General features: G+C 49.6%; 4 protein-coding genes across 4 annotated transcripts; all 4 read left to right on the forward strand.

Annotated features, from left to right (window-relative positions):
• Positions 1–1,064: 1,064 nt before the first annotated feature.
• On the forward strand, positions 1,065–2,526 carry LDX57_002911 (uncharacterized protein; the record flags this gene model as incomplete). Its single annotated transcript, XM_046084557.1, has 6 exons — positions 1,065–1,161; positions 1,217–1,312; positions 1,369–1,469; positions 1,518–1,573; positions 1,622–1,834; positions 1,890–2,526. 6 exons carry the CDS (start codon positions 1,065–1,067, stop codon positions 2,524–2,526), a joined length of 1,200 nt encoding a protein of 399 aa, XP_045940520.1.
• A 1,250-nt stretch (positions 2,527–3,776) lies between these two features.
• LDX57_002912 (uncharacterized protein) lies at positions 3,777–4,780 on the forward strand (the record flags this gene model as incomplete). Its single annotated transcript, XM_046084558.1, has 3 exons — positions 3,777–3,789; positions 3,853–3,926; positions 4,004–4,780. 3 exons carry the CDS (start codon positions 3,777–3,779, stop codon positions 4,778–4,780), a joined length of 864 nt encoding a protein of 287 aa, XP_045940521.1.
• Positions 4,781–5,559: 779 nt separating this feature from the next.
• On the forward strand, positions 5,560–7,827 carry LDX57_002913 (uncharacterized protein; the record flags this gene model as incomplete). The annotated part of the gene is made up of 3 exons (XM_046084559.1): positions 5,560–5,619; positions 5,684–5,806; positions 5,880–7,827. The coding sequence occupies 3 exons, from the start codon at positions 5,560–5,562 to the stop codon at positions 7,503–7,505; spliced, it is 1,809 nt and encodes a 602-aa protein (XP_045940522.1). The 3' UTR covers positions 7,506–7,827.
• A 1,101-nt stretch (positions 7,828–8,928) lies between these two features.
• On the forward strand, positions 8,929–10,855 carry LDX57_002914 (putative beta-glucanase; the record flags this gene model as incomplete). The annotated part of the gene is made up of 9 exons (XM_046084560.1): positions 8,929–9,184; positions 9,260–9,348; positions 9,400–9,754; positions 9,806–9,960; positions 10,014–10,123; positions 10,208–10,295; positions 10,345–10,459; positions 10,513–10,542; positions 10,602–10,855. The coding sequence occupies 9 exons, from the start codon at positions 8,929–8,931 to the stop codon at positions 10,853–10,855; spliced, it is 1,452 nt and encodes a 483-aa protein (XP_045940523.1).
• Between the last annotated feature and the right edge of the window lie 1,204 nt (positions 10,856–12,059).

Below are 12,059 nucleotides of genomic sequence, written 5' to 3' on the forward strand. Positions count from 1 at the left end.
CGTACGTTTGTGCTCTGATAATGACTCTACTCCTTGCTCTTTAGGGGAATAAGAATTCCGGTCTCTTAGCTCTACCAACAAGGCCGTTGAAAAAATTCTTCATGGTTGCGAGGCATGGTTTGAGACGCTTGCAAAGCCCTTATTCCTAGGTTGCAGGTGATATAAAAGGCCGTATGTAGTCAGCACCGTATGCCTCCATGCCATTCCTATTGCGTGATACCGAACTCATCTGACTTGAACTCCACCACCGGGTGGATATTAAGCAACCAGGATCAGGACACAACTGGGAGCGCGGAAGGCGCAAGGCGGGACACTTTTGATATTGTGCAGATAACAGCTAACCTATAGTGGACCCATTCGGTTCATTCTAATATCGGGGTGTTGGTCTGCGCGGCTCTAGACTGGGCACTAGGATCCACCAGCGCCTGCCGCTAGGGTCTCTAAGAAGTTACAGTAAAAAATAGTGCACACCCCGTATGTGCGTTTCCTGACAAGGCAAAATAGCGTACCACACTATGCTCAGTAGGCAAGTTATCTCCGTAACCAAGAAGACGATACTTTAAGTATATATCCTACGCAGGGAAAGGAACCCGCCTAAGCACGCAGAAAATTGCAGGGGATTCTATTCATATATATAATTTTATTATTGTCTTGTTTATTGCCGCTCGGAAAATCCGACTGGACTAGTCTACAAAAGCCTGGCGATCTAGAGAAGCCATTTCGTTTCCCCTCTTTATTGTCACCCATCCGGAACCGCAGGGATTACGTCCATCATGGAGAAGACTGACATTGAACCGCGGGTCGTTGAATCTCGATCTCCGACTGATTTTGATCCAGAGTTGGAAAGGAAGCTGCTACGGAAGTTGGATTGGCGAGTAATCCCCGCATTATGGTTTCTTTTTCTTATATCCTTCATGGATCGGTCGAATATTGGGTGAGCGATCATTCTTCTCTCAAATATACTCTACAACTGAAAAATTTAACAAGGACATAGCAATGCGAAAATTGCAGGAATGACAAAGGAGTTAAATCTCATTGGAAACCAATATAATCTTGCAGTCACTATGTTCACCGTCGCCTACGTGATCTTCGGGATGCCGGCAAACCTGCTGGTCAAGAAGTTTGGCCCTAAGATGCTCGTTTTGTATATGTTTACCTGGGGTGAGTTACAAGACATCTTCCTGTAATCAATCCTGCTAATAAACTTGTATTATAGGTCTATTCGTTATGGGACAGGGTCTCACTAAAAGCGCTACCGGATTGATCGCCTGTCGGTTTTTTATGGGAATGTGTGAGGCTGGATTTGTTCCTGGTTCGTAAAATATGTCCGTTCGATAATTTTGAATATCTATTGAAAATGTTGATCAGGCTGCGCATACTTAATTGGAAGCTATTACAAGCGCGACGAGTTCCTTCGACGTTATGCGATCTTCTTCAGTGCCAACATGGCGGCTGGTGCTTTCAACGGGGTAGGTTCGGATGGATAGAGCTTTCTAACATTTGCTGACTATGAATAGCTTTTCTCGAGTCTCTTGACTGGTCTGAATATGAGCGGATACGCGGGATGGAGGTGGTATGTCTTGTTCAACGTTATGATAAGAACTTTCCGCTAACCCTGTAGGCTGTTCCTTCTCGAGGCTATCATAACCATGGGTGTCAGTGTCGTCTGCTATTGGGTAGTGGTCCCATTCCCTGAAGATGCGACATTTCTAACAGCGGACGAAAAATCGCTGCTACTGGCTCGCCTGCAGGCCGATGGTGGTGGTGTTCGCACTGACCCTATCTCCTTCAAGCGTGTATTGGGCATGGCAGGTGACTGGAAGATTTGGATCTGGTGAGTTCTCTTGATGATTTTCATTTAGTGGCCGATCGCTAATGGAGCACAACAGTGTCCTAGCATACATGGGTGCCGAAGAAAGTGCCAGCTCTCTAGTCGCTTTCCAGCCCACTATTCTCAAAGACCTCGGATGGACGAGCCGCTCGGCCCAGGTGCACAGCATTCCGGTCTACGCCGTCGCGTTCGTCTTGACTCTTTCCTGCGCCTGGCTCAGTGACCACCTCCGTCGCCGTTACCTTTTTACCATGTTTGGCGCCGCATTGATCATAATTGGATGGAGTGTAGAGCTGGCGCAGGTACAACCCGCCGCAGTTCGCTACATGGGCATTTTCTTCGTGGCGTCCGGAGCCTTTATCATGATGTCGAACACGGTAGTGTGGTTGTGCATCAACCTTGGTAAGGGCGTGAAACGGAGTGTGGGCATGGGTATCCTTCCAGCCTTTGGCAATTGTGGTGCCTTTGTGTCCGGCAACGTTTTCATTACCAGCCAATCTCCCAAATACCCCGTCGGGTTTGGAGTGGGTCTGGCCTTTGCTGTGATGGCCGCTGCAGCTTGCACGGTCTACTATTTTGCCCTAATGGCGGAGAACCGTCGGCGGGACAGCCAGGCAGAGAAGGACTCGACGGCCGAGACTACCAGCGACGCGGATCTTGGCGATGCGCATCCGGATTTTCGGTATCAGCTGTAGATAAACAGCCTAAACCGTATGAGTTTGGGGCAGTGTGTTTTGATACCGGACATTGTGTTACGATACTAGTGCTACGTTGATCAATAGTCATGTTCATCTAAATTCATTTACACAGTACAAGAGCTATCATTAGGGTATGACGGCTGAGTTAGTGCATCCTTTAAGCTTTTGCCATTCGTCTCGACTCAGCTGCCAATGGGGGGTGGAGTTGCCCTGGCGGAGTCTGACCAATTTGAACCCTAATTGTGGACCCACAGCGGGCCGAACCAACTCGGCCGCGGTCCGGAATTCAATAATCAAAAGTTACATCCGTCAATCTGGATTTATGTCGCGTGCTCTGTAGTCTGTATATCGTACATACTCAGTACTACGGTGTACATAGGCAGTCCACGATCTTTACACGTAGTTTATCAAAGTATCCTCTTTCGGTCCGTAGTGTGCACACACCATGGCTAATGACCGGATGCTTGTGGATCTCCTCCTACGGAGTACCTACTCTTTCAATTATATACCCCTGCTCAGCTAATTGAACAACTTGCTTCTAGTGCGAATGGGAAGGCAAATGCCCCCTTCCGAAGCAAATCACCTACACGGAACAAAACAGTCCCAAGCAAATAGCTACCGTGTCTGGCGTGGTCCGAGGCCAAAGTCAAGAATTTTCTCTACTGAGTACTTGTAGGATGCCGGTTACCCAGCGTGGAGACTGGAGAATTCTAGTATACTTCCTGATCCCACGAATCTGGGAGCCATAGCCAGTAGGCCAGAAGTATTGAATGCACCCATTTAAAGCAGTGAAATCATTATAAGGAGTGTTCTTTTTGCTGCATGGCGGACGTCGTGGTTGTCTTTTCGTTTCTTTCCATGTAGCATCCGACTCTTCCAAAGCTCAATTCACAATCACACTCTTTTCAGTCTTTTCTTTTTGTTTATATTTTTGCGCTCTGCCTTCTTTTCTTCGTTCCTTCCAGCGACCGGGGCGGCTTCCCGGCCATACAGATAAAGCCATGATGGAAATGCTATCGCCGGACGAAGTGCCGAATAAAGGTCCATTATTTGTCCAGGTGACGGGGGTTTTGACGGCCCTTGCAGGTGTATTGGTGCTCTATCGACTTATGTGGAAGGCACATATAAAAACCAGCCTGGCTGCTGATGATGCACTCATTTCCGTGTCGATGGTTTGTTTACTGAGTTCCATGTTTCTGAGTCCAGCTGACCAGAGTAACTAGGTATTCCAAATCGTGAATACAGTTATGGGTGATCTGGGTATGTGATTGTCGGTCCTTTATTCGTTTCCCCCTGAAGATACGCTCTAATAACAACACACAGCATGTCATTATGCTTTCGGTCGCCATCGGATCGACGTCCAGCGAACAGGGGGCAACAAGGTCTTAGCACTGAAGGTGAGTTGCTTCATTTTTAACGTTTCCTAAAATCCAGACAAAAAAGACAAGACGGCTAACCCTTTGAAAACGAACAGTTCTTCTGGCTCTTCCAAGTTTTCTACAAACTCGTCCTTGGCCTTAACAAACTATCCTTCCTCGCTTTCTACCTCCGTCTGTTCCCCACGCGCACATTCCGCCTCGTCTGCTGGACCAGCATCGCCTTCGTCGTCTCCACTACATTCAGCTTCGTGGTCGCCACCATCTTCCAATGCATCCCCGTCCGCGCCAGCTGGAACAAAGACATCCCAGCGAAATGCGTCCAGAACGCTAGTTTCCGCTGGTCGTGGGCAGGTATCAACACAGGGCTCGATATCTGGGTCTGTCTACTACCGCTCCCAGTGCTTGCACAGCTCCAGCTCGACCGCACCCGCAAGCTCGGCGTCATGTTAGTCTTCTGTATGGGTCTCTTCGTCTGTATCACGAGTGTCATCCGGATGTCGGCCATGGTAGCCAGTACGAAGACGCACGATCCGACATGGGGATCATTCGACGCACTGATCTGGAGTGCCATTGAAGCCAGTACAGGAATCATCTGTGCATGCTTGCCGATGTTGAAACATCCGATTCAGAAGCTTCTTCCGGGCTGGTTCAGTTCCCTGTCGAATGGGTCGAGGAAGGGCCGGAGTCGGTCAAGAGCGAATTATCAAATGAGCCGGTTGGGGTCGCAATCTGGGCTTCGGACTACTGCTCATGCGGACGAGGAAGACTTGGATGCCGACGCTGGCAGCATTGGTAGCCAGGAGCGGTTGGCGAAGAACCAGATCCTGATACAAACGGATCTTAAGATGCATAGTGAGCCGGCTCACTCGTGATAAAGTGTACTGCACATTATCTAGGGGTTAAAATAATACACATTCCCTTTGTTGGGTTAAGCTTTTTGTGGTCCGCCAGCGAGATGGTGTCTCCAAGATACTTTCGGGCAGTCTCGGTGTCATTCTTCTAATCCTAATTACTGTCTCATCGTGATTAATCTTATGTCGTAGTCGTAATCGAGCTTTGCGCCAAGGAATCGAAACTAGACTTCATGTCTCCCGCTGCTTGACCCACTGGTATTACCCTAGTATCCACGAGGACCATCCGATGGCGATAGGCCCGGGATCATCCAGGTAGGAATGTTGACCCCGATTCAGTGGACTGTAGGGATCGGGAATGAAAAATAAGAGGGTTGGTCTCAGATCCTTCATTTCATCTTGAATTTCACCCCCGTTTTGCTTCCATGAAGACAAGGGATATGGCAAATAAAATGAAAGGTTGTTCCACCATGGCCAAGAGCCCAAGCTTTGCAAAGACACAAAGTCAAGCTAACTCTAAGCAGCGCCTCTGCCGTCGTGGCGAAAAATCTAGCCGGTTTCAATATACACCGGAGGAAAAACGCTCCGCTCGCTCTGTCACACGATGTTTCGATTACTAGTCCCCATGATCCCTGTCAAAATAATGATCTAGTCGAACAATTAGTGGCAAAGGCGGGTCTCACAAAGTACTCAGTAGGCACACACTTCCAATAGAACATTAGGTGACCGGCATAAAGGGAAAGAGTGTGCTGAAACCAGCATTCTTCTTCAGCCCACCCTCGTCAAAGAAGAATTGCAAAATGTACGATCGAACGAGCGCTTTCATCGTGGCTGATGCTTTTCTGGAGGCCCTAGCGGAGGTAGCTCTTTCCCCTTCCTTTTTCTCTTCGACTGTTCTATCAATTGATATGTCGCAAATGACAGGCAGGCGTCGATTATCTTTTCACTGTACTTGGCTCCGATCATCCTAGTATTATCGATGCCTATGTCCGCCGCCAAAATGATCCAGCCAGATCATATCCCAAGATGATCCTGTTCCAACACGAGGTGTGTTCTTTCCCCACCCATCCAAGGATCTGCACTGGGCAAGGAATCTGTCTCGTGCTGATCGATCGATCAGTTCGTAGCTATGTCTGCTGCGGATGGTTACGCCCGGATCAGCCATAAGCCAGCATGTGTGCTCGCGCACGTGGACGTGGGGACTGCAGCGCTCGGTCAGGGCTTGCACAATGCATCTAGCGGACGAGCCCCAGTCGTAATTTTCGCCGGTGTAGCGCCTTCCACGCTGTTGTGTGAGGCTCCAGGCTCCCGGTCAGAGCATGTGCAGTGGTACCAGGATATTCGGGACCAGTCCGCTCTCGTGGCCCCCTATAGTCGATACAGCGCGGAGATCAAGTCTCCGCACAACGTCGGGACTATTGTGCATCGAGCTGTGCTTATGGCAACGACTGGCTCGCCGGGCCCTGTCTATCTCACTGCAACTCGCGAGATTCTGGCAACTGAAATTCCCTCACTGGGGTCCCGAAAGAAGCCCGTCCCATCCTGTCTGCTGGGGTCACTCTCCCCGGAGGGAGTGGCACTAATTGGGGATGCTCTGCTAGACGCAAAATCGCCTTTGGTTATAACTGGTTATCTGGGCCGCAACCATCGCGCTGTCAAGGAGCTGGTCAAGCTCGCCGATACCGTTCAAGGGCTACGCGTGTTCGACTCCGAGCTCCGTGAGGTATGTTTCCCAGCAACCCATCCCGCGTGCGTGACGCGAGGGACTGGCGCCGCGCCCGCTGTGAAATCTGCAGATGTCATTCTAGTGTTGGATTCCGACGTGCCTTGGATCCCCCGGCGGGTGCAGCCGTCTTCCACGGCGGAGATCTTCCACATAGACCTCGATCCGCGTAAGGAACGTATGAACGTGTTCGACATCGGTGCTTCGGCTACTTTCCATGCCGATACCTGCGCCTCCCTGATCCAGTTGAATGCATACATCGCGGGGTCATCTCATCTCCCGGACCACCAAAAGGGCTGGGCTTCCCGCGCTCATGAGCTCCGCGCGGCTCACGCCGAAGGCAAAAAGCAGATCGACTTCCGCGCAGCCCAGCTCCTCTCTAGCCCGGATAAGCCCTGTAACGTCGACTTCCTCTGCGGCCGTATTCAGGCCCTTGTGCCACAAGACACCATCTTTGTCACTGACTCGGTCACTAATCAAGTTGCTATGATCGAGCAGCTACAGCTCACGCGTCCGGGATCCCACATCACAAAAGGGGGCAGCGGACTCGGCTGGGCCGGTGGTGCCTCGATCGGCGTGAAGCTCGCAACATATCGCTACGATCTCTCTGATCGACCAAGTATCCGTGCTAACGAAGCCGTCGAAAGTCCGTTCCTGTGCAGCATCACTGGTGACGGCAGCTTTGTGTTCTCGGTCCCCACGGCCGTCTACTGGGCTAGTCATCGTTACAGGTGTCCTTTCTTGACGGTGATCTTGAACAATGGTGGCTGGAATGCCACACGTCAGTGCCTGGCCGATGTTCATCCCCAGGGTATGGCTGCTGGCCTGACGAATCAGGATCTTGGCATTTCGCTGGTTGAAGACGGACCGAATTATGGAGAGATCGCTAAGGCGGCGGCAAATGGAAACTTGTGGACGAGGCGAGTCATGCGAGTCGATGAGTTAGATGAGGCCATCAAAGAAGGTATTCGAGTTGTGTTGGAGGAGAAGAAATCGGCGGTTCTGGATGTGATCATTCAATAACGTATCTATATCTGCTCGGTTTCGTATCTTTCGTTTTTGCCAATGTTCCTAAAATGATGGATGCATTATCAGTCCTCTTTTCATCAGCCATGTCGGTCTTTATACAATTCGAACACAACATAAACTCCGATCTTCATGCCATAACATATGACTCGCCATATCTCCTTATGAGAAGCTTGTGATGGCGGAAAACATGAGGCTATCATGAAACCAACGGAAATATTTACGTTACCTGAATTTGAGACCAGTGCCGAGCATTATCCCCCCAGAGGCTCCTTTTAGCTGCAATCGGTCAGTCTCAGGGTGTCAAGTTGAGTAGACGACAAACTAGCGATGGAATAGAATGCTTGAATTGCTCTGATCTCATGGCTGGATAGATCCACCGGGGTCACATGGACACTAACCGTATTGGGATTAGGCACCACCCGAATGCTGATGTGGAATGCCTCAGGCAGTGTGCCAAGCATCGCTTTACCCATGGCTACTTGGATTGCTCACTTTTGAACACCTCTTTCTTCTTCCTCTACACCTTTATCATCATCTTTTTTATGTAGCTAAAATCACGGCTGTTCGTATCTTCTACATTTGCACATAATCCTGGTTATTACTTCCCTACGTTCAACGTACTGTATGCTTAACAGTTCGGAATGTAACGAGTTTGCTTGAGTAAATAAATATATGTTTTTAGCCAACAACCTCTATTTTTGAGCCCCGAAATCCTGTTATTGAATTATAACTATAGCCTCAAGCTATTATAGAGCACGGGAACCTCGTAAATACGTCGATGGATTATGGGTGAAAAGAAATAGCGATGGCGAGGAAAAGTGTCCTTGAAGAGGAGGGAACACCGGTTTGCATGGTCTGCTTAGTTTGCATAGTTTGCGTGGTGGATGCCATTTGGACTGTTTGAATTTACATCAAACAAACAGGACGTATTTGAGCTACTTCGTTCCTGGTATTCCCTGAAATCCCAACGACGCCAAGACCCTGTCCAACACTACGAGATCGGCATAAACCCCTTGACAGGCCAAGCCCACCACCACGCTAAACGCCTCGGAGAAAAGCAACAAATTGCGGGGGAACGGAGGGATTATGGCGCGAGACTTCTGCCATACCTACGCCCGAACAGCAACACCAAGATCAGGATCCAATTGAAAAGCACTAGCTACACCGCACCAACGATTCATCGATCAATTAACCGCACGAAATCATGACGCCAACCAGACTAAGGCCTCCGGACGGAGAAATTCATTTAACTTGGAATGATGCAACCCCGCAGTTTCGGGATACAATCAGCCGATGCGCGACTTGGCTGAGGTAGTGTTGGGAATTATAAATTGTGAAGGCATTTAGCTGGGGCCTGGATGAGGAGTCTTTTCTGACAGTGAGACTTGAGCTGAGATTCGACAGTTCTGCAGCCATTATGTTGCTCTCTTCCCTTGTCGGCCTTTCCCTGGTCGTTGTCGCGCAGGGCAAATACATCGTGCCTGGAGGGCGATGGCGCGATACAGATGGAGAGTTGGTTAATGCGCATGCGGGCGGCGTCGTCTTTGACGACAAAACGGAAAAGTTCTGGTGGTTCGGAGAGTATAAGACTGAGGGACAGGAGGAGGGCGGCGGAGTGTCGGTCTACAGTTCCGACGATTTGGCGACGTGGGAAGCTCATGGACTTGCTTTGAGTATGGATTCTCACTTATCTGTTGCGCGGTTCGTCAATATGACAATTGAAAGAAAGAGCTAACACGGGTACTTAGAACCCGTCGAAGGACATGATTACATCTCCACCAAGCATATCATCCAGCGACCCAAGGTGGTCTACAGCGAGGAGGCGGATCAGTATCATGTGCGCTCAGCCTACTCAAACAAACCGCAAGCTGGCTAACAATGAGAACAGATGTGGTGGCACGCCGACAACTCCTCGTACGGTTGGCTTCTACAAGGCCTCGCGACATCGAACAATATCTCTGGCCCCTACAGCTTCGTTGACGCGACCGCACCGCTCGGGAACTGGTCGCAAGACTTTGGGCTTTTCACGGACTACAAGGACCACAAGACGTATGCACTGTATTCCAACGGCGACCGCAAGGAAGGACGCGATGTGTATCTCACCCGGTACAATGACAACATCACTGCTTTGGACGAGGTGGTGCATCGGTTCGACAAGTACGATCTGGAAGCGCCAACCATCATCCAGACCGACAGGAGTTATTGGGCGCTTATGAGCCATAAAACTGGATACCGACCAAACAGTTAGTCAATGATACAAATAATGAGGGAATTGGAACTAACCGTTTTGACAGATGTGGTTGGTTTCAGAGCAGATTCGCTGAGTGGGCCCTGGTCGCAGCCATTTATCGTTACGCCGTTGAACACGCGCTCGTTCAACTCGCAGTCTGGAAACTCACTGAGGATTAAGGGGTCGAAGAAGACCACCTACTTGTATCTTGGTGATCAGGTATGACCAATGTCTCGACCTATAGTTATCGGAATTGCTGCTAATAGAATCAGTGGGACTCCAACTCCCTGTGGGAGAGCCGATACATTTGGCTTCCGGTTGAAATTGACGAGAAGAAGAATAGTCTTGAAGTTGTTTGGAACGACGTTTACGATCTCAACGTGTGAGTCTTCATATCGAGCGCCTCGCTATAGAAACCACAAAAAATAAAAAATAAAACAAAAATAAACAGAACTGACTCCCGCAGGAAAACCGGAGAGTGGAAGCCCATCAAGGGAAAGACTTATTCCGCAAAGAGAGCCAAGACGAAGGGAGACGCATTCAAGCAGGAAGCTGTACGTTCCAGATATTGATGAAAGAAAAGGTCATCCGCTAACCGCCCAGAACTTCGCGACCGACGGAGTGATTCTCACCGGAATCTACGGCAACGACAGCACCGTGACCTTCGAAGGTATCGAGGGAACCGGCAAGCCTCAATGGGTGTCGTTCTACTATCAAAGTAAGCAGCCTCAACACACAATCAGAATGTTTTACTGACGCGACAAATCGAAGACACTGACGACATGGGCTTCGGCGACCAACGTAAGTCTCCTCATCCCCTATCTCGAATTCCCCAACCGCGGTCTAACCGATTTATACAGCGGCAGGAACCCCCGATCGCATCGGCGGGTCTTGGCAACTCCGTCGCATCAGCAGCGTCGTTGTGAACGGGAAGACCGAGAAGGTGGAGACGCTATACCAGCGCGACACGCACAAGGGCATCATCCTCTCTACTCCGCTGCAGCTGACCCTGGAAAAGGGGAAGAAGAATACGATCACCGTAGGGGGCCTGTATAACGGATTCGACTATAAGGGGGCGGATCTGGATCGGATCGTGGTGTATCCACCCGAGTAATTGAACTCAAATATGAACAGTTGAAGTCTGTCAAATTTGGAAGGTCATTTTGTATGACCGATGAAGGTTCAAGATTGCTTCCGTCGTACCTCGAGCAGCTTATGGTAATTGTGCATGCTTCAGGCTTCTAAACGCGTCGAAAACTGGCTGCTTAACGCAAACGACAAGAATATTAACACTATTACCACTGGTCCAGATAAAATATGCAATCTGCTGCCTAGATGGATTCTTGCCAATAGCTATGGAATCCTTTGTTGACAGGGATCCGAGTGGACATCATACTGTAGTTTGTAGGGCACGATCTAACCACGCCATTAGATAGATCAGCCAAGGCCCAGGATTTCAATGGTCTAGGTTCCTTTGACGGGAAAGGGCAAAATCGAAAAGCAATCCAATACAATGAACCTTGTCTGTGATCTTGATTTGATGATTATGCGTGCACACTCATTGAATTATGGCGATAGGGATCAACCGCCCCCAGTGTTTAGCTCTCGGTGGAGATCCACCGACGATGGGGGCAGTATTCGACGGTCCCGAATTCTCATTGAGCCTTGGACACCGGAAGAACTCCCCACCTGAGTGATGTAGGATGTTAGAAGTACGACTGCCATGAAACACTCCCCCAAAGTTTCTTGAATCGTGATAGTCGGCTCCGTTGCACTTTGGCGATGGGTCGACGGTCTGGCTCCCTTTGCGTCTTTGTTGACTACTAGTCGACTTGCAGCTGTCCGGATCATGACCAAAAATCAGAGCTGCAGATGACTGGTGCTAGTGTTCTTGGTGGAGGCAATAATCTGGGAGATAGTCAATCCTGCGCAGTGGTCATGAATTGAGGGTTCGTGATGTGCGCGAGCCGCAGATATAATAAATACGATAGTCAAGGCTACTATATCCCTACTTCATCCACTCCTATCTAGTCTTGTGACTAATTGCCCTATCTAGCTTGCCATGGCCAAACCAGAGAACAAATCTGCTCTTGTCTTCGGTGCGAGCGAGATTCCAGGGTGGGCTGCGACAAAGAACCTCCTATCGTACCTATCTCCCACGACTCCCGCCTTGAAGAGAGTGGCCTCCCTCAGTATCTGCCACTAAAACTGTACTCAGGTATTGACCTGCGAGTAGCCGACAAATTCAAGTTGAACTTTGATCCCCGGGTATTCGACTCGCTAAAAAAGGACATGGGCCAGAAAAGGTAAGTATTGAA

Source organism: Aspergillus melleus (genome assembly GCF_016097325.1).
Source record: "Aspergillus melleus strain CBS 546.65 chromosome Unknown contig2, whole genome shotgun sequence".
Taxonomy (NCBI): Eukaryota; Fungi; Ascomycota; class Eurotiomycetes; order Eurotiales; family Aspergillaceae; genus Aspergillus; species Aspergillus melleus.